Here is a 21,297-nt window from a genome sequence, read left to right on the forward strand (position 1 = left end):
CCTCACCATACAAGGATTTACTTTCACATACATTGCAGATAGCTAAAATATTATTTATAAATAGACTCCCCGAGTGTGCGTAACGCGGGATAATAATATAATGAATAAATCGCGTTTAAAATCCCTTGAAGTCTTTCTATAAGTATAATATTCGCATAAAATTAAACAGCAAGCTAAAATATATTTACGGTTGAACGGCATAGACTGGTCTAGATTAATGATAGGCTATTAGCCAGGCTATTATGTATGGCTAGGGTCGCAGGTCATCTATCAATGGGATCTTCTGTGGGACACGATTATTCCGTCGCTAAGGGTACAGTTACATTCTTGGGTGTGCTATCGATTTGTTTTGTATTGGATTGGATAGTATTGTGAATGTGAAGGGCGTTATATTTTGAATATTACGCACATCTTATAGTATATAGTGAAGTCCCGTGTCCCCGTAGTGGGGTAAGGGGCAGATGCATTATTCATACATCTGTTTCACTGATCGATTTTCTTTTGGGACAAGTAGGTGATCAGCCTTCTGTGTCCTGCCAGACCGAGACATTTTTACGCACATCTTATACTGTATACTATTTTCTCTGTATAGGTATGTTGAATAAACATGCTTATATATAAAATACGAGTATAGCTTTTGTCTTCTATAAGAGATAAATGGGATATTTTAATAATTTGCGTCATACTTTGGTTAGTTTTAATTCACAATACAGTCTTAAAAAGGTGGCTCAAAATTTCACAGGAAGAATTTTTATTTTACAATAGATCAAGTCCAGTTTTAAAGGCCCAGTACTAATATAATAACAGATGAAAAATAGTAGTACTTTAAACACTATTTAAAGTTTATGTAAAAGATATTTTATATGTAATAGATACGAGAAGCTATTTGCAGAACCTTTCCTTTATCCCCTTTAATTTATTAGCGAGCTAACTAGCGTATACTAATTGGCTAACTGATCAGTAAGTTGCAAAATACGTAAAGTTGTATGTAAAATAAAAACTATAAGGCAGCGTTCACAATACGTGTCCTTATAAACAATTATTTTAGTAAAAATATTTAAAAAAGGGTTTATCAATCAAAATGAAAACTGATGTAGGGTAAAATTTGCTTCTTATTCTTTAATCTTCAATTTCATTATTGATTCAGTTATTTTTAACTTTCCCAATATTTATAAATTGTGATCTAATTGTTATTTATAAATTCGTAAACATTAATCATTGGCGGTAAACAATATTACGAAAGAAAATATCGAGTCACTTCGTCAGAATCTCTTGTTAATCTTTTAAAATTAAAACAAAATAGCTATTCATAATATATCAAAATTGTATGTCAATTAATGATATATATTCACTTAAGCATCTTAAAAGGGCTTAAAATGCCATCTCCCACACAACTATAAATCACTTACACATTCAGTGTGCACGAAACCTATTGTAACCACTTAGACGATAATTTATTTGACAAATGAATGGAAAACGTTAGTGAAGCTACATTCCGAGGCGACGTTTCCGTTTTGAAGCCTATTTTAGAACACGCATGTTTTTTTTATACAACATTAGAGGTCTTATAGGATTGTGGGCTATGTTATGCAGTTTATTGAATGATTAAGTTTTACATAAAAGTTCAATAGGTACCCATTTTTAGACCCATTAAAAATATGTATTGTTGGCAAAACTAGATATTATATCCAATTTCGCCACCGGCTTCATTTGGAAAATATAACACAAAAACACACAATATGTATAAATAATAAATAATAAATCATTTAATTTTTCCACCATAATTTAATACATCACATTTGATGTATCGAATCAATATCTGAATTTTGAATAACGTTTAAAGTCTCCTAATTAATAAAAATATCAATTAAGTACTAATAATTTCAACAAATAAACAATTAAGTACTTTTTTATTTTTTTATTTTTTTTATATAAATAAAAATTGACCGTCATCAAGTGTTCCGCTTGTCAACGTATCGATTGCCAAAATATTATCTGATAGCATCAAAAATATTAACATCCTAACATAACAAGCACGCCCGTGAGTTGCGGTGAAGGCATTTCCGATAAAATCTGCAAAAACATTTAAAGACATTTGATTGAGCAATAACTTATTATAAGAAATCACGGTAACAGCGTAATATATTCTCATAAACGTTAACCTTTTCAACGGTTCTATAAAGAAAATCGTACTTTCTCCCGTTGATACATTAAAATTACACCATAATTGCATAAATGTCAAGGAAATCCTATAACATCATTTACGCGTAATAGGACAAAGAACGCGTTAAGAAAAACATGCTGTGTAACGTTTTTCGAGTTCACCTTTGATTAACATTTCTTTGGTCAACCGTCATCAAATTTGCTAAGTACTGAGAACTGAGACTGACTTCGACACAGAGCGAAGGTATTCAAAATACATAGGTTTTTATGACTGTGAATAATATAATATTAATTAATTATTATCATTATGAGAGTAAATGCAAAAATTACGTAAATGAAACTATACAGTATTTCAAAATTCTAAGCAGGTTCAAGATTTATTTTCACACAACAACATTTACAAATTACTATAGATTATCTTTAATGAATAGTGGTAATTATATAGAAAAAAAGTATAACGGCGCCCATACCAGCTGCCTATTCCATCAATTGCTAATACGCAGCATTAAGTGGCGGATGTCCACCCTTGTACAATTATGGCTTATAACAATAAATTAAAATCCGTCCTCACTATTCACTCAACTTGGGTAATTATCGTTGATTCGTAACAATTTCGCAATAAATCGCAACCAGTCAGCATCTACGGCTCGTCGGTCTCATTTCAACAAAGTGTTTTTCTCGCTCCGATTCCTAGTCGCGTCCACTATGGCGAGTGTAACGGAGCGGTCCTTCTTCGAATGCTGTTCACGCATTGTTTCTCGGAATCCCCACTCGCCATACCACATAGCACGCACAAGGCGCATTTTCCCGTAACGCGACAAGCAGACGCCAACCCTGAAACTGCCTCCTTTGTAGGGCTGCCGCTGATAAGTTTGGCGTAGAGTTCATCGATTCAGGACTATACTACAACGGAATCGGACTAATACCTAAAAATAAATTCAGATAATTCGCCCGCCGATAAGTTAATAATTTTCTATCATTGTAGTGTACATGTCGTTATTATTTTAAACAAACACATGCAATAAGAAAAAACATGAAAAATTCCAAGCAATATCAAGTCAAATTATAATTTGCTTACATTTTCCTGTTCTACAAAGTATACAGTTGACATCCTTACTTTTGAATATCCTCTCCCTACGGGCGCCCCGCGTCATCGCTGGAACTTTGCACATCAACAACTCGCAACAGCAATGCAAAGTACATTCTACGTCGCACTAAATAGAGTTGAAATATATCTACAGCAATATGTCATACAAGAATGATATCCTAATACATAGTGCTAAATGTGCGTAAGTGTCAGAATCGCTCGCGGCCGGTCGATCCGCGTTCTTCAGAGGGTTTCAACTTTTTGCCCAAGTTCAACTTCGTATAGCCCTAGCAATAATAAGGATTTAAAAATTAACACTTTTTATGTGAAATATTGTGCACATAAATAGAAATTAATGCTCACTGCCAGTTTCTCATGACGAAATTCATTGTAATTTTAAACAAGTTTGAGATGGGTTACGGTAAATCGCGCTTGAGAGTACCTAGATATCAAAATTCTGTGTCTAACCTCTGTAAACGGTTAATTATCGACAAGGCTAGTAGTCTAATAATAGAGTAAGTTTGTGTCTTTCTGGATCGTGAAGAATTCATATTACTTGTTATGATTAAATGAATTGAGTTTCATCATGAACATTGTTATAAGCTCAATGAATTAAAAATGCTTAGCTACGAGTATGTTACGGCTACTATTACTATTAGAAAAAAAGTCAGTTTTCCCTGCAATTTAAGCTTATTCAGGTTCCATTTCGGTTTCTAAGAAAATAAGCATCTCGACTCCCACATACTACGAGAATAACACCGGCACGGCTCGGACAGAGAGCTTATACTTTATTAGCTTTAAATAACATAATATGCGCCTTCTGCATGTTTCCCTAGTTGTTACCATATGAATAGTGATAGTACTTACAATTAAAACATGTATTTAACGAGGGCTTTACAGATATGACGGCAATAAAGATGTGATCTTATATAATATGAGTGTTCACTAACAAGATTATACATTTAGTTAATGTTCAATTATTTGCTGTGTATACGAGAGACGTATGTAATTTAACCGTTCACATAATTTATAAATATTTCAATTATTTATTAAATGTTAATGAACACTTGAACAAAATGAATTTTAGATTTTCGCAACATACACACATCAACAATTTCTAGGGATATTATGTATTGTACGAATTAAATTATTTTAATCTACAATCTACATAATTGAACGCATTTTTAGTATTAGACGTAGTAAACTATATCTAGTTAAGTATAATTACAAGCAATACTTTTAGATATTATAATCGCTACACGAATACAGCTTTTAAATCGAACTTAATGGAACATTTTACGACTTTCCCACATTAATAATATGATTACGAGGAACCATTTCAGCAAGTTCTAATGAAATTTTATAACGTATGCATAATTTGTACGGTTTAATCGTTAATAATTATCGATAGTTAAAATAAAATGTTAATTAATTACAATATAAATGTGAAATGAAATATAAAGACCTCTCAGTATTTCAGATTTTTCTATAGATGAAATAGGATAACATTTCTTAATCGTAAACAATGGACTATTGTTAATTATTTAAAATAATAATTTTCAAAAATATATTCATGAGTTTTCAATCTATAGTGGTTTAAAGTTAACTCAAAAATGGAGCATTTTCGTAAATTTTCTAAAAAATCTTAGAGAAAGTGTAAGAAATGTTATAGTATGCTATATATTCGTGATCTACTCAATAAGCTCTTTCATTTGATACCCCACACGGCATGTTTTGGAAATTTTTATTTTTTTCTTTGTATACCATATTTAATTACCGGGGTGGGGAGAGGGGGACCACAAAACTGGTTGGCAACATCTGTCTATAGGATGTCTGGGATCTATACAATATATATCAGAAGTCAGATTAAGGTCCGCTAATTTTGCAAACGAACCTCCACTGAGAGTCTGGTCTAAAGTAAATTGACATTTATTGTGCGAAAATTATTGCAGGATGTAGTTCAACCTGTAATTTATTGTTTGTCACATTTTCTAGATAATATATTTTGTCTGAATCGTAATACACAATGTATCAATGTAAATAAACGTCAATCCGAATAAATTCTTAATAAATAAACCCCATATTCCAGACCTACACGGGCAGTTCTACGAGAACACAGTTGTGGTGCAATACGACAAAGATCTGCTTGAAGTGTGGGACGAAGCGAAGCGATTGCGATGCGAATGGTTCAACGATTACGAGAAGACAGCTTCGAAACCGCCCATGGTGATCGCTGACTTGGATGTCGTGCAATTAGACTTTAGAGGTAATGTATTGTAGTGTTGTTATATATAGTTTATAGATAATTCTATAGGAACACAGTGGTGGTGCAATACGACAAAGATTTACTCGAAGTAAGGGACGAAGCGAAGCAATTGCGATGCGAATGGTTCAACGATAACGAAAGACGGCTTCCAAATTATTGTAGTATTTGTTTATAAAGTTTATCTCTATAAAACAGTGCTGGGGCAAGCGATGCCAGCCATGGTTATTGCGATCATAATACGAATTTGCCAGTCAGTTCAATTATTTATGGGGTAAAATGTCTGGAAATAAGGTATTTAGGATAAGGACTATTTTAACGTGTAAGTGTATATGGCTTTATTATGGCTCTAATAATGATTATAATAAAAGAAATTTCTATACGTACCTCTAAACTTAGTTGAATATTAAACCACATTTCGGAAAAGTATATAATAGTATAAAACAATATGTAAGTACTATACAAATTTTATAGCTAAAGTTTACTCAAAAAGCACTTAAACAGACACTTTCTTAATCGATACGCAAAAATGTCACACGAATATAACTATGATAAAAAATGATTAGTAGCAATTTAGTCGTACGTGAAACTAGTGAAATATTTTCGACTACCCTCAATAGACATAATATTTCGATTGACATTAAATAGTTCAAACTGTAGGTATGTATTTATTTTATTTGTTTGTGATGTTCATGTAAGTGTAATATTTTAGTACACGTACGGTACAAACATTTTAGTTCTATTTGTGTATATCGTATAAAAATTAATTACAAATATAGTCACTGTACTCATGTATTTCAGGATGTTTAGGCCGGTTGCAGAGCTTGACCGACCATCAGTGCGTACGTCAGTCGCGCTTGTCATATGTATGGAAATACGCGTGCGTATGGTCGGTCTGGCTATGAACGGTTTTATGAATTTCCATACATATGACAAGCGCGACTGACGTACGCACTGATGGTCGGTGAACCGGCCTTAATGTTTCGTGATCTCTAGTGAAAGGCTTTACATATGAATATTTGAACTTTTAAACACAAATATATCCGTATTTATAAAAAAATGTATACTTTGTAGGCGACAACGTGGACTGCTGGATGGAGATCCAAGCGGGCAAGGGCCCGTGGGCGCCGCCCGTGTCCGGCATCGTGCCGCTCGGCTCCACGCTCACGCTCGTCGTCGCTATCAACGACTATCGAGGTACGTGCTGGAGATTACTTTTGACGTGACAACGTCTTATAATTCGATAGAGCCAGCTGCACGCACGAAAAAACATGACTCATGCGGCGTTACCTCGCTCTGAGGCGTTCCAAGTAAGGCTTGAAGTGCAAGCGAGAGTTCAGAACGAGCGACAAAGAAGCACAATCGGACGTTGTCACGTTCAACTATCGTCAGTAAACCGACAACCAATTTTTTTATATAATAAAGGTATATGGATAAAATATAGTAGGTATACTAGCGGTCCGCCCCGGCTTCACCCGTGGTAAATAATATTTACGTTTTCTCTACATAAGAACCATTCTCGTACTTCAAGGAATATAATAAAAAAAGAATTATCGAAATCGGTTCAGCCGTTCTCGAGTTATGCACTTACCAACACATTTTGCGATTCATTTTTATATATAAGATTGGGAATAATAAGTATTTGATACTAAAGTACCGCCCGCGGCTTCGCCCGCGTTTTGAAAGAAAAACCCTGGATTTTCGGGATAAAAATAGCCTTTGTCTTATTCCGGGTCTTCAGCTACCTACATACAAAATTTAATTGTAATCAGGTGTATTTGCGTGAAAGAGAAACATATCCATCGATCCATCCTCACAAAATTTCGCATTTATAATATTACTTAGGGCCGATTTTTCAATGGTTGGATAAAACTTATCCGTCCAATAAAGTATTACACGATAATATTAAAATGTCACGTAAACTGTCAAATACGGGCAATTAGAATACGTTTTTAAAATTGTAGTTTTATACTTTATTCGACGAATAAGTTTTATCCAAGCATTGAAAAATCAGCCCTAAGTAGGATAAACTGATTAGTTTTGGGCGTGAAAATTGGCGTTGGGTATTGGGCGGTGAAGACCACTCAACATTAGAAAACTGCTCCGTTTCTTCTTCTGCCATAAAAAAACGCGTATTACAATATTCCGGCCAATTAAAACACTTTTTTTAAACCTTCATTTTATGGATAGAATGTTTTTAGAGCTTCACTCCATATCAAAGTTCATAATATTTTTAAGACGGATTCCTAGCAATAAAACGATCACCTAATACAAACAATGTACAGACTATCTTTTACTGATAATAAATTTCAATGTACATATAACATTAATTTCCCTTTGCCATTGAATAATTCCAATGTACTTGATAAGTTACTATGTATTTATTGTACATTGAAACTGCGTGTCGAATATATGCAATAAACGGACAACCGTTAAAATAGAAATTATGCATTCTTACGATAACCCCTCGAGGTACATCGGGATGTTAAGGTCAGAATTCTCTTGGAAAGTGAGAGCCATTTGCAAATTAAATTGGAATTATTTTCACATTCGAATGGTTGGGAATTATTGAGCATGCTTCCTAGAACATGGTAGTAATAATGTTGTAGTGAATTTATGGATAAAGTGCTGATGCTTTATCACAGACGCGAGTCTTATATACCTATACAGGATTAGTATAATTAACACGATAGACAGGACGCAATGATTTACTTTATAAAAAAATATAAATCTTAATATATAAAACTCAAAGGTAACTGACTGATTGACTGAAATAGTGAACTATCAACGCACAGCCCAAACCACTTAACGGATCGGGCCGAAAATTGGCATGCAGGTAGATGTTAGGACGTAGGAATTATCTACGATTGTCATAATATAAAAACGGAAGAGAAATCTTCATCTTCATAATAACAAGAAGAGTTTGTATGCAAAATCTTCTCGTTATTAACATAAATACTCTAAGTTGTTTGATACCGGAATAAAAGTTAATTTAAAACAAAATATGGAACACTTATACCAAAAAATCGACAACAACCTCTTAAATAACATCTAATTTATTCGCCCACATACATCGCAAGCATTACAACCCAACATTATAATATAATATCGTTAATTATTTTGTATGATTGAATATTTACGTTCACAATTTCGTCTCGTTGATTGACGGACGGACCCTTTATGCAACTTACCGCAAATAGTTTGAATGTCCATGCTGCTTTTTTGTTGGTCATTTTAAATTTTAAATCGTGGGTTGCCAAGTTTGGGTTAGCAAATGTATGAACTTTGTGATAATTAATATAATTTGCGTTTTTCGGTTCAGTAATTTGTAATTTTTGTGGATTATAAATAAGAGTGTATTGATTGCAAATAATATTGAAATTAGGGCGTAGAGACTCGAGATAGAAACACTATTATGTGTCTGTGATAAATTAGATACAAAAGTAGTATACGATAATAAACACTGAGTATAATAGTATTTCTTTTATCGGGAGTTCAATTAATTATTTTAACGTATATACGATCTATCACAATATATTTTTATTTATTTAAAATTAACCAAATTTCAAAGGCACCTTAAGCAACTCTTGCACTTATTTTACCATACTAGGGATGTAACGATACCGATACCGATACCGATATATCGGCAAGCCGATATATCGGCAAGCCGATATATCGGTATCGCCGATAATAAATCAACCGATACCGATATTTTTTTATTAAATTCTTTCTTTTCTTTTATGTTTTTGCATTGTATTCATTCATATTGTTTTATTTCTGTTTCTGTAATAGTGTTAAGGAAGAGCGGAACCTCCTGACACAAGCATTTTATTTGCTTACTAGGAGTGTTTCAATCACAAATTTGTTTATGTAAAGGAAAGAAAGAAATAATTTTGAATTTTTTTAATTTTTAAAATCGTTTTAGTCGGGTGACATGTTCATAAACTTGTGTCACACCAAAACTTCACGAGCGCGATCGCAGGTATAACGGGAGAGAGACGGACCGATCTCCCGTTTCACCTCGAGCGCTGCCACTGCATTGTGTTATCACGTAAACATCTCGATCGTAAACCTACTTTACAAACAACCAATTTTTTTGATATCAAATAATTCAAAAATCCGCGCCCAATGAACGATGCGGGAGGCCGCCCGCGCGTGCGCACTTTGTTTTCTGAAAAAACTACCAATTATAGTAAACTTTTATTAGGTACTGGTTGTATGTGTATTACTTAAAGTTTAACTGACTTCGTAAAATAATAATACTAAAATAAATGGTTTTGTTGTTTTTTGATTTGGCATTTTTATTTAAAAGAATACGATTAACAGTTGTCTCTGTTAAATGTTGGTAACTTTTTATGCATAATTCACTATTTATTTTTCTACCAAGCCATCGATATCGGTATCGGTATCGGTATCGCCGATACATTACTACAAATATCGGTATCGGTATCGTATCGGCAAAATCATGTATCGTTACATCCCTATACCATACTACCTGTAACACGTTCTGTAAAAATCTATCTATCACAACTAAAACGATAGTCATCGCCAGTCAGCATGTATGTCTCAATTCTAAATATCATTCATCCACAATTTCACATATCATTAATATCTAACAAGTATACTGATTCTAATATAAAAGCTGTCACTCAGTCAATTTTCTAGGAATCGAGATTGTCTGTAAAGGATTGTTAATTTGTTTAAAACTTGAATTCAAGCCCGTTTTTATTCGAACAATACGCACAAAAGAAGACGGTTTATCAAATCGTCTTTTAATTTACCGTTTATGCTTGATTAATATCGTAAAAACCCCAATTTTCGACCATAAGTTTGATTAAATAAGAATTATATTCGTTTGTGATGTATTTACGACTGGCTTGTATATGAGTGGGTGGTAAATGGCGATGGTATCAACGCAAAAGCTTAATTGTTGAATTTTCACAAGATACCCATTAAGCCTACGAGTTTGCTGTTTTAATTCGTTATAAATTATTGCACAAATTTATGCTATGGTGATAAAATATATTGCCATAGTTTTGACAGAGTAAATTAGGTAAAAGTTTCTAAAACGTTGTTATTTGAATTGCAAATATAACATGATTAATTATTTATTATTATCCACATTAAACTTCTTCATTTTTTTTAAACTTATTATGTATTAAATAAATGACAAATTAAAACTGTTATGTGCTTATAGATATTCATATATCTGTAGGTTATTAATAATTAATAATTATCTATTGATCACTAAAAAGTCTTGCTCTTTTATGATTTATAAGATTGATAAGATTGATGATTAATAAGATTGATTTAACGAAATTATTAAATAGCGATAATACATATCAAGCTAATGTGTATTATGTATGTTTTATATCAATGTAGGGTAGAAAATTCAATACTTGGCATTGTGCTCTATCTCAAAAGGTGTGAGCAATGCCACGTTCAGAATTAGTCATAAATAACTAAGGCTACATTATCTGAGTTATATTTCACACATAGCATATCGAAACATACAAATTTGGTTTTGCTAAATAAATAATTACGCAGCGGCGACTGGTGTCATAGGTCGTGTGAAACTGTTGAATTTATCGACTGCGTATTGATATGGCTCTACCTCTGTTTATTTAACTGTTAATTAAAGTAACGGCGTGTATTGGACTTGGATTTTAGTACATTTATGATTTCTCGTTACAAAATAAGACCATTGTTTGAGAATTTTAAATACAAGTATTATTATATCTTGGCGTGACTCTTGAAAAAATATTGAGGAAAATGTCTGAGGAGAAAGAAAGCTATGAGAGGACACTTTTTCATATTACGCTTCTTATTTTACTATTTAATTTTACAGGCCCGTGCGCAAACCTTCCATTTCATAAAACTTTTCCCAGTAGTATTCATAACTTTTATAATTTAGTTAAATAACATCAGAAACTCCTAATATAATGGTTAACTGACCTAAATACTACTTGAGATGTATGCACTCGATTAAACAGGGCACAGACACTTTACTCGCCTATAATAAATGGCTCAGTGTAACTGCCCCACAAACCATTAAGAAAAATTTCAATTGCAATAAATTTTATATGTACTTTATCATTTAGTATTAGAAGGAATTCTAGACTCACATCGCCAAACCTAAGCCACAGTCAGACAATGTGCAGTGCGCGACAGGTCGATCGTTAAGCGTCTCTAACTGGTAATAATGCTGTGCAAACACACGTTAACGGTACAAAGAATAGTAAAAAGTTAACTGGACAAATACGTATGGGTTTGTTTAACGGCGTTCGATAGGGTTGCTAGCGTGCTGTTTATGATTTGTCGTATTGGGATATATTGGATAGGGTTAGGTGGTGATGTTTAGAGTGAACACGACGACACTTTTCACAATATATTTTCCAGGAGCTCCTTACTTTTATTAAGTTATAGTTTCTTTATTAATTGATGTTGGTATATTGATTAAATTTGAATTCAAATATTAATATTTGCGCAGAAGGTTGAGAACATTAAATGACCTAGAGAAAAACTTTAAAGCTTCAATAAAAAGAAACTATAAATGTACTAATAATGTTAAATCTCACTACGTGATTTATCATTATTTATAGTGAGGTTACAGTTCAAAATTTTATAGTATATTTCAATATAAATTATCATAGATATATTAATCAGTGGACTTAGCAAATATAATTAATGATGCTGGAAGTACCACGATCAGGGGCTCTTAATTATAATGTACTATGGTAATAGCTGAGGTAATGGTATATTCATTACTTTCTAAGCGGATTAAAGATATAATAACAGTAATAATTTTTATTTTAGTACCTCATTAGACACTGATTTATATTTATAAGGATTTTATTATACTCTTAAAGTTTACTAATATGTACTGAAAAAGCTATAATATGTAGACCCTGACATTTCGTAGATTTTTGCCGTGAGAATACGCCAGGAAAATCACTCCAATTAATGAGGAAATAAATTGATATTGCTAAAACTATGATTGAATATAAAATAAGGTGAATTATCTACCGTCATTTTTGAAGTGAAAATTCTTTAGGCGCGTTGTGAGTATAATTTCAAGGCCCCTTCATGGCAATATCGTCAAATTATAGATTAAAGCGACGATTTTGGTATCCTTGAATCTTGCCAAAATAGTTTCACTTCTGAAACGTGTGCACATACCTACGTTTTTTTTGTAAATGAAAAATCATCAAGATTTATCAGCTACTTAGGTAAGTATAGATATTAAAAAACAATATTAAATAATTATTGAACATGCACAAGCCATTTACTTCAAATCACTCAACTTTTCTGTTTTATCCCAAACACAATGACTTGCAGTGTTGACCAAATTATCGTCAATATAAAACAATGTACTAGAAAGAGTTCACCAATGCACCATAGTTGAGGTTCACACAGCTCAATTAAATGAGCAGCGTGATTGATTTGAAAGCAAGCGAACGTGAGAATGTTGGAGGCAAATTAAGATTAATTATTAACTTGTAAAACCATTCTTCTATAGGTTTGCTTCATTAGGCGCTATGCTAAAGAGAACGCTTTTCACTTGACCCAGTTTCAAATTTGATTTTGAACTATTTTGAAATGGATAAATTCGGTGTATATTTGCATGTTTTCATTGTATCTTAAAATGCACAAAGGTTTTATTTATTTAGTTTAATTTATTTACAACGTTGGTGTATTGTCCCCAGCTTTAAATTGTTTTATGATTTGATATATAAAAGGAGAGCTTTTAGGAGAGTGAACAGATACATTTTAGGGAAGCGCGCTCCATCTTAGGCCACATCTCAGCTTACCATCAGGCGAGATTCTGGCCAAGCGCTCCCCTATTGTACAATAAAAAATAAAAAAAAATATGTATGTACTAAAAAGTGCGGTGATGTTTTGAATGCTTTCAAAAATAATCAAATACTTACCTTTCTTATAATCGAATAGTACTTTTAGACTTATTATCATTTTAAATTTAGAAATCTATTCAAATTAACTAAATTTGTGGCGCCATAAAAATTAAATCTCCTTAAAACCCAATACCATCTAGAAAATGTATGCATAATCTCTATTTAGCACATCTCCATACCTTCTTGACATTGTACGTCTTGTTACAAACACCAACACTTGCAATGTTTATTCTGTTTAATGTATTGTGTGCTTGCGGTTAGCTTTAAGTGATCGTCGGGTGCGGTTCGTGCATTCCACACTAATCACTTTTCACTTAACTCGCTATGCGCGATGCATAATGAGCCAAGTGGCAGATGTTGTAATTAATCAGAACTCTTTAATGATAAGAGCACACACATTTCTTTTCTGTTTAATTGTATAGATATATTGTGTATAGAAGAAGATATCGCCTAATTTTATTATTAATCTTTGTGAATGTAGTGTTCATCTGTAATAGTTGTGCATAATAATGTGTAAATCCTATGTTACTGTTTTACGTGAATGATACATATGTAACAACTGGTGATGAACCTTTTTAATAAATAAATAAATAAATGTTCTAGGTAAATGTAAAAATGTTAATGCCTCACCGCGAATGCCGGATATGAGGATTGAAATGATTACCGTAACCATTTTTAGTTAGAAGTAATAGATTTTTTACATGTTTTAGGCAGTGATTGTTTAGTTTTGTGTAGATATGCAAAAATGTGTGTCACTGGGCGATTTATAAAATGTCTTATATTTGTATTATTCAAAGAACATAAACGCTGTTTTAATAATACCTAACCACTTATATTAAAGTTTATTTGCAAACCTTTTAAACCCAGTGGTTTTAAAAATAAGTTTAGATAGTGAGCTAAATCAAACAATGCTTTTATCCCTCGTCTTGTCATCATCAAACCAATTTACAATTGAAATTGCAGAATAAATCGTAACAATAAAACAATATGTCTCACAAATAACAACAAATATTCCAGGAGAGTTCGATATGCGAGTCAAATCGTGCGCCGCTTCCGACGGGTCTGGACATATCATTCAGCTGTCAGACGAATATGGCTGTGTCTTGCGGCCTAAGATGATATCGAGGTAACGTAGCTAGGAATTGTGCTTATGTAATTTGTTGTGTAACTAGTTATATTATGGAAATTTATTTGTTATGAAAAGAATAATAATTTAATGAGTTCATGAAAATATTAAGTTGTTGTACGTTAAATAAACAGTACGCAGACCCTTGATAATTCAAGCGCTTAAGTCGAAAGTCAAGAGTAAATTTTTTTCGTGTTTTGGAAATATTATCTCTCAAAACAAAGCTCCATTTCATTTCAAGTGTGGCTTAAATTATAAAACATTATAATTAAAAATATATTTTGTCCAATTTTTAAAACCACTGAATATGAATCAATCTATCCACTTAAATTGTATCTTACAAGTTTTACATAAAATTTATGAAATTATCGAAACTGAATTCACATAACACCAATCCTTTTTAGGTTCCTAAAAGCGAAAGCAGTAGACGAACGTGCAACTGTAATCACGTACGCATTCTTCCACGCGTTCAAGTTCCCCGATGCTCTGAGTGTTCACATTAGGTGTAAAGTAGAGATCTGTAGACATGGGTGTTTGGACCATTGTCAGCTGGCTGGTATAGCGCCGGGATCACATGGGGCATTGGACAGGAAGGACGATAGAACGCAACAGGATCGTAATGATATCGGGTGAGTTGTAGAGATGTAGAGCAAAATAGTAAATTGTAGAGTTGTAGAGATGTGTCTCTACCTAGGCTGTTTGGATTGTTGGTATCACTTCGGGGTCGAAATCAGCAGGATTGCAATGATATTTGGTAAGAAAACTTACTTTAAATAGTTGGGTCAAGTTCCTGACGCTCTGAGCGAACACATTTGCTGTAAAGTGGAGATCTGTAGACACGGGTGTTTTATCACATGGGGCGTTGGACAGGAAGGATGATAGAGCGCAGCAGGATCGTAACGACATCGGGTGAGTTGTAGAGATGTAGAGTGGTGTCTCTACACGATTATATAGGCTGGTCAGATTGTTGGTATCACTCCGGAGTAGCATCTATCGAGGATTGTAGTGTTGTAGAGCGGAGTAGTATACAACAACAAAAGTGTAGAGCAAAAAAACCTAAAGTGCCTTTTCTCGTTGTAATATATTATATAATTGTAGAGTGTCTTTTCATTTTATTAAACTTAGCCAAGCTTGTAAAAAATATTGTTAATGTCTCCATATGAAGTGTAATTATAATAAATACATTTTATTTACCATCACTTTTTATTAATATAATCTCTTATCATTTCTAGGGACCTATCCGACGAGACCGACATGAGCCTAGCGGAAGACCACCAGCGGTTACCACTCGAAGAGGCGTTCGGTGACGAAGTATCTGGTGAAGCGGTACCGGCTCCAGCGCCTCTACCGCAGAGAGCACCAGCGCCGGTGGTAGAGCCGGACCACGATCGGATGGCCGCTGTGGAGGAGTTGGTCCAAGCTCTGGCTAGACCGTTCACGGTGAGTGGTACAGTTGTAGAGTATGGGAAATATAGGGTTGTAGAGTATACATTTTTTGACTTACGTTTGTGGATTGATTGTTGCGAATCTATCACAGCAATCATTTAATACAATTGCAGAGCTATTGAACTTTGCAGTATTAGCTAGAAGGATCAACAATGTAGTTAAAGCTTCAAATTAGTAGAGTAACTACGCGAATAGTGGCGTTATCCATTTCTTTTTTATTTTTCTTTATGTCAAGGTTTAGCCTCTTAGTTTTAAGTTTAGAACATAATTATTCTCTATTTAAGAAGTAGTTCTTTATATGACGCTGTATACGTTTAATCCATCAGTCCCCGGAATCACAGACACAATAGATAACACAGCTCAACAAAAAAACAATTTTTTTTGTTGCCCTGGATATTTCTACAGATTTATATAATTCAAGTACCCAGTTTGCGAATGTAATCATTAAAATTATTTAATTGGCTCTAGTTTTTTTTTAATTTGGATTTTCATATATTAAATTTTCTTACGGCCCTTCAGAATACGGGTTAATAACAAGTGTTTATTTTTTTGGTGAATTACGTTTTCTGCACATTTATTCGCTCAGACATAACCTTATTCTATAAAACTGGCTGTAGAATATCAGAATAATAAATGATTTTTGTGAAAAAAACATTTTTATGAACAACAATGTTCGGTTTGTACTGAGTTGAAGAAACCCAGTGTAGCACTTGGTCAGCAAAGTGGATAGGTATACGAAATTCCCTTGATGTTTTTATTAATAGAATTAGAAAAAGCAAATTAGTTAGGAATAATTAATAAATATGAGAATTTAGGCCTTTGAGGGAATCTAGAAGTATAAGAAGAATACCCGACGGCCCTACAGGACGGGCGAGTCGAAAATTGATAAAAGATGGAAATTTAACAAAATTTTATAACTGATGCTGAATGTTAATTATAGATAGATATAGTATTGGTAAATTTAAGGTAAATTTAAAACACCAAATTATAAAGAAATTGCACAACAGTTGTTAAAAAACTTCATTATTTTATGAGCAATTACGAATATAAAGGTACACTTTCCCCACAGTCTACTGGATAGATATCCAGTAAATCTGCGAAATTTCTGTGAGAAACAGGAAGAACGCATCGAAAAAGAAGTAATAATTATGGAATAAAGGTATCAGGGTATATGGGATCGTCACATGATGGCAGATTACTGATGGTCCATAACAAAACTATAGTCCGAAAATTAACTAAGAAGAGAAGCTTATAAAATCTATTTCCTTGTACTATTTCATAAGTTTTAATGATTTTTCTCTATTTTTATATCCATTTGAATTAATTAAATACTAAAACAAAACAATAAGTAAAACTTTGTAATAAATAAATGATGTTAAACAAATATACCTTCAACTTTCATGCTGCGTTTTAGAGTCTAAGAAGAAAATTAGGATTAAAAAAAAACTAGAGCCAATCTACCAAAACCATTAATAGTTTTATATATAATATGCATTGAATTATTCGAAACCACTTTCACATCCAGGGCAACAAAATCATTGTTGACCAGTGTAATCTATTGTGTCGCGCCCCGATCGGGGCGCTCGGTGGTCAATGGGTTAAGTCAATCTGTTTCATTTTATTTCTATTTTTCATATCTGCAATAGTGCAACATGTATTTTTACATCGTCTCAAACTGTTTGGTCTGTGTAGCGCATGTCGCGTGTATCGCGGCTGCCGAGTAGGTATACCTACTCGGCAGCCGACCGTCACGTGACATGCGCTACACAGCAGTGTTCGGAACCGTTCGAACAGTTTCACTTTTACCGTGGTTTCATAAAACCACACAACATTTTTTATTTGTTATATAACGATTTTCAAGCAACATATTATTTTCCCAGGACCGTCCCTCCGACCTCAGCGACCGTGAGCGTTTCCCTCACGGCCCTCGCAACTTCGGCGATACAAAACCCTCTGGAGATGCTATCGTACCTGCCAAGAAACCAGGTCCAGCAGTTGCAGGACCTCGTTCCCTCTCCAGGAGAAGTGTTAGAGACGCGAGGTCCGCTGATGTAGGCGTTTCCGGGATATATGAAGTGGTCTCTGAAGCAGATCTGGACTTTGGACCTTCGAAAGAACCTGTTACAGTGTTCAGTGGACGGATACGGGAAGAGGTATGTGATTGAGAGTAATGTTTTGTAGAGTGGTGAAGTGAATTGTAGTGTTGTTACTCTACACGGTTACCGCCTCCTTGGTACAGTGGTTGACGCGTAGCACCGAGGGCTCCTGGGTTCGATTCCCTGTGGAGACGAAGAAAAAAAAGTCTCGGTCTGGCAGGACACAGAAGGCTGATCACCTACTTGTCCCTTAAGAAAATCGATCAGTGAAACAGATATATAATGCATCTGCCCCTTACCCCCCTTGGGGACATGGGACTTCACTTTTACTCTACACGGTTACCTGGGCATTAGTTGTGTAGTGTTAGGAAAGCTAGCTCTGCAGACATAGATGTGGGATATACTAAACGGTATGGTATCAGGTAAGAAACCAGGTCCAGCGGTCGCAGGACCTCGTTCCCTCTCCAGGAGAAGTGTGAGAGGCGCAAGATCAGCTGATGTAGGTGTGTCTGGGATATATCCTGGACCTGGACCATATTAGACGATCACTAGCGTGAAATTCATGTCGTGGCTATATTATATTCGATAAAGACGCGTGGCAAAGGAAAAGTCATGTTTGCTACAATGAATCGAATTTTTGACGTGACAACGTCTTATAATTCGATAGAGCCGGCTGCACGCACGAAAAAACATGACTCATGCGGCGTTACCTCGCTCTGAGGCGTTCCATGTAAGGCTTGAAGTGCAAGCGAGAGCGCGGAACGAGCGACAAAGAAGCACAATCGGACGTTGTCACGTTCAACTATCGTCAGTAAACCGACTTTACAGACATCCATTTTTTTTATTAATGATGTAACACGAACTTAGCAATTGCTTGATTAAAAAAAAATTGGTTGTTTGTAAAGTAGGTTTACGATCGAGATGTTTACGTGATAACGTCTTATTGGTGGCAGCGCTCGAGATGAGACGGGAGATCGGTCCGTCTCTCTCTAGTTATACCTGCGATCGCGCTCGTGAGGTTTTGGTGTGACACAAGTTTCTGAACATGTCACCCGACTAAAACGATTTTAAAAACGTTATCACGTTAAAAACATCACTAATTTTCCCAATCCCACAGGTAGTGTACGGTATATGTATGAGTGCGCTATCCTTCGGCGCTCTCTTCGCATCAGCAGCCGGAGCAGCAGCTGGAGCAGCTCTTGCAGCAGCAGTGTTACTACACAAGCTGAGATCAAGAATGGTCCAGCCATCTCCCGCTGCAGCATCTCATTCGCTAGCTGCCTGGATGGCGTTGAGGTTGTTGGGTACACCACATACGGAGGGGTGATAACGATAAATAAAGGGGAAAAATGGGGGGTAGAGAAAGGAAGTGGTAAAATGAAAAGGCGGGGGAGTGGATAAACAAATAAAATTGTTGTTGTATGGTCATCCATAATAAAACATAGATGGAAGTGTAGTATAGAAGAAAGGTGTGAAGATGGACTGGATTACTCTTACTTAGGTTGGTGAATTTGGAATAAGTGACCTAAATATTTATAGCCAGGATGAATAAATTCATAATTTAGCATTATGTATGTCATCTCACAAGTTGGAAATTGCAATGACGAAATTTTGAGATAGAGTAATGCAGCGAATGTAATGGCTAAATCATTTTACGACATTGTTTTCAACAGTATTGTAAAATCATTTTTTAATAAATTTGTGGAGCAATAATTACTAAAATTACTGACACTACGCAAGTAGCTGCAAACTATAATTCCTTTACAAAGATCCTGGCTACGTACTCGATTAGTGTGTTCGAATGATTTGTAATTTATGTACAGAAGATTTGGTGTAGTTGTGTGGCCAATATATATTATATTTTTATGGAAGTTTAGCAAAATCAATATTGAACTTGGGGTAATAAGAAATAGAACATCCAATATTGCAAATTTCAATATTTTTTAGACATTTTAGATTGATATTTATTACTCGATTGAGAATTATAAACATATCGTTTCAGATTGAATTTGTACAATCTTACGTTATATATTAATTACCCATGTTTGCTATTACTAAATCAAAATAATAATTTAAGCTTCTCTGTAGTTGAATTTGATATCGTTTGACATAGAATAAAAACTAGAAATTGTAGTTAGGTTTTTCTTAAACTATTTCATTATTCAATTGTTCATAGCATGAGGCTTCGTTTGGGAAAAGCTTTAATATTTTTCACTAATAAATAGTAAATATTGCAAGTTACTTAACGCTATTGGTTAATATCAATGCTACATTAGCGACATCTGTTTAATGTATTGAGATTTAGTTTTTTGTTCGCTATAAAAACAATTATTTGCTATTGGTTAACTTCAAAACGCTACTAGCGACATCTAGTTGATATTATTATTAAAAATTTTCCTTTTTTTGCAATAAATTTCTAATATTTTATACTGAAATAGAGTTTTTTCAATAAATTTAATAAAATGGTTCTATATCACGAATGGTGCTAAGATACGGACTTAGTCCACACTTTTTACATTTCACTTTATGTGATTTATACATAAATATAGTTATTGTACAGAATATTTTGATCTTTTATGACGTTTCATACAATCCGAGATACATTTACTTGTAATAATTGTGTTTCGTATCTTGTAAAAATTTTGAATACTGTTTGTTTTAAAAATAATAAACAATATGTGCATTAAGATTTTGCCAATTGAATACTACAGCTGTCGGATTATTTCATATCTCTGATTGTATGAAGTGTCTTTGTCTTTTAGTGGTAAGTGTAAACGTCAAGTCATGCCATTAGGATAAGATACTTTCTTTATTTTTGATCTTTATACGATAAATAATTATAATCCTATAGATTTTTTTTTGTACTTTACAAGTATGTATTTTGTTGATAGATATATTTTCTTCTTATATTAGAACATTTTTTTTCATTATATATCTCTTTACAAAGTGCATATATTCGTATTTTAAGTTTTTGAAGTGAAACTTCTTTATCGGGGTTGGAAAAAAATTTAGTGTATCATTTTTTCGTTACGCGTGACATTTTTCCGTTACGCGCCATCTTTTTCTTATCCCTACCACGCGTTATTCGACGTATTTCTGTAAAGTTGCATATAGTAAATTATTTTTTGAAAAATAAGTTCATAAAGAAGTTTCACTTCTTACGTGTGTACACTAGTACACGCACACATTTTTTTCATTATATA

At 33.8% G+C, this 21,297-nt stretch overlaps 1 protein-coding gene and 1 long non-coding RNA gene across 2 annotated transcripts in view; one reads left to right on the forward strand and one right to left on the reverse strand.

Annotated features, from left to right (window-relative positions):
• Positions 1-20,703, forward strand: part of m (zona pellucida domain-containing protein miniature) — a 67,902-nt gene extending 47,199 nt beyond the window's left edge. The window contains exons 6-12 of the mRNA XM_089695140.1: positions 5,340-5,516; positions 6,588-6,710; positions 14,444-14,552; positions 14,957-15,181; positions 15,785-15,992; positions 17,879-18,151; positions 19,212-20,703. Coding sequence (XP_089551266.1) covers positions 5,340-5,516; positions 6,588-6,710; positions 14,444-14,552; positions 14,957-15,181; positions 15,785-15,992; positions 17,879-18,151; positions 19,212-19,421 — 1,325 coding nt within the window. The 3' untranslated portion in view covers positions 19,422-20,703. The remainder of the gene's footprint in view (positions 1-5,339; positions 5,517-6,587; positions 6,711-14,443; positions 14,553-14,956; positions 15,182-15,784; positions 15,993-17,878; positions 18,152-19,211) is intronic.
• Positions 18,080-18,920, reverse strand: LOC149488553 (uncharacterized). Its single transcript, XR_016315598.1, has 2 exons — positions 18,438-18,920; positions 18,080-18,227 (listed from the first exon to the last, which is right to left on the reverse strand). It is a non-coding gene; the product is annotated as an uncharacterized LOC149488553 (long non-coding RNA).
• Positions 20,704-21,297: the final 594 nt, after the last annotated feature.

This window comes from Colias philodice, chromosome 5, assembly GCF_061535455.1.
Source record: "Colias philodice isolate Cphi_HAF_F1 chromosome 5, ilColPhil1 Martin Lab GWU primary, whole genome shotgun sequence".
NCBI classification, from domain to species: domain Eukaryota; kingdom Metazoa; phylum Arthropoda; class Insecta; order Lepidoptera; family Pieridae; genus Colias; species Colias philodice.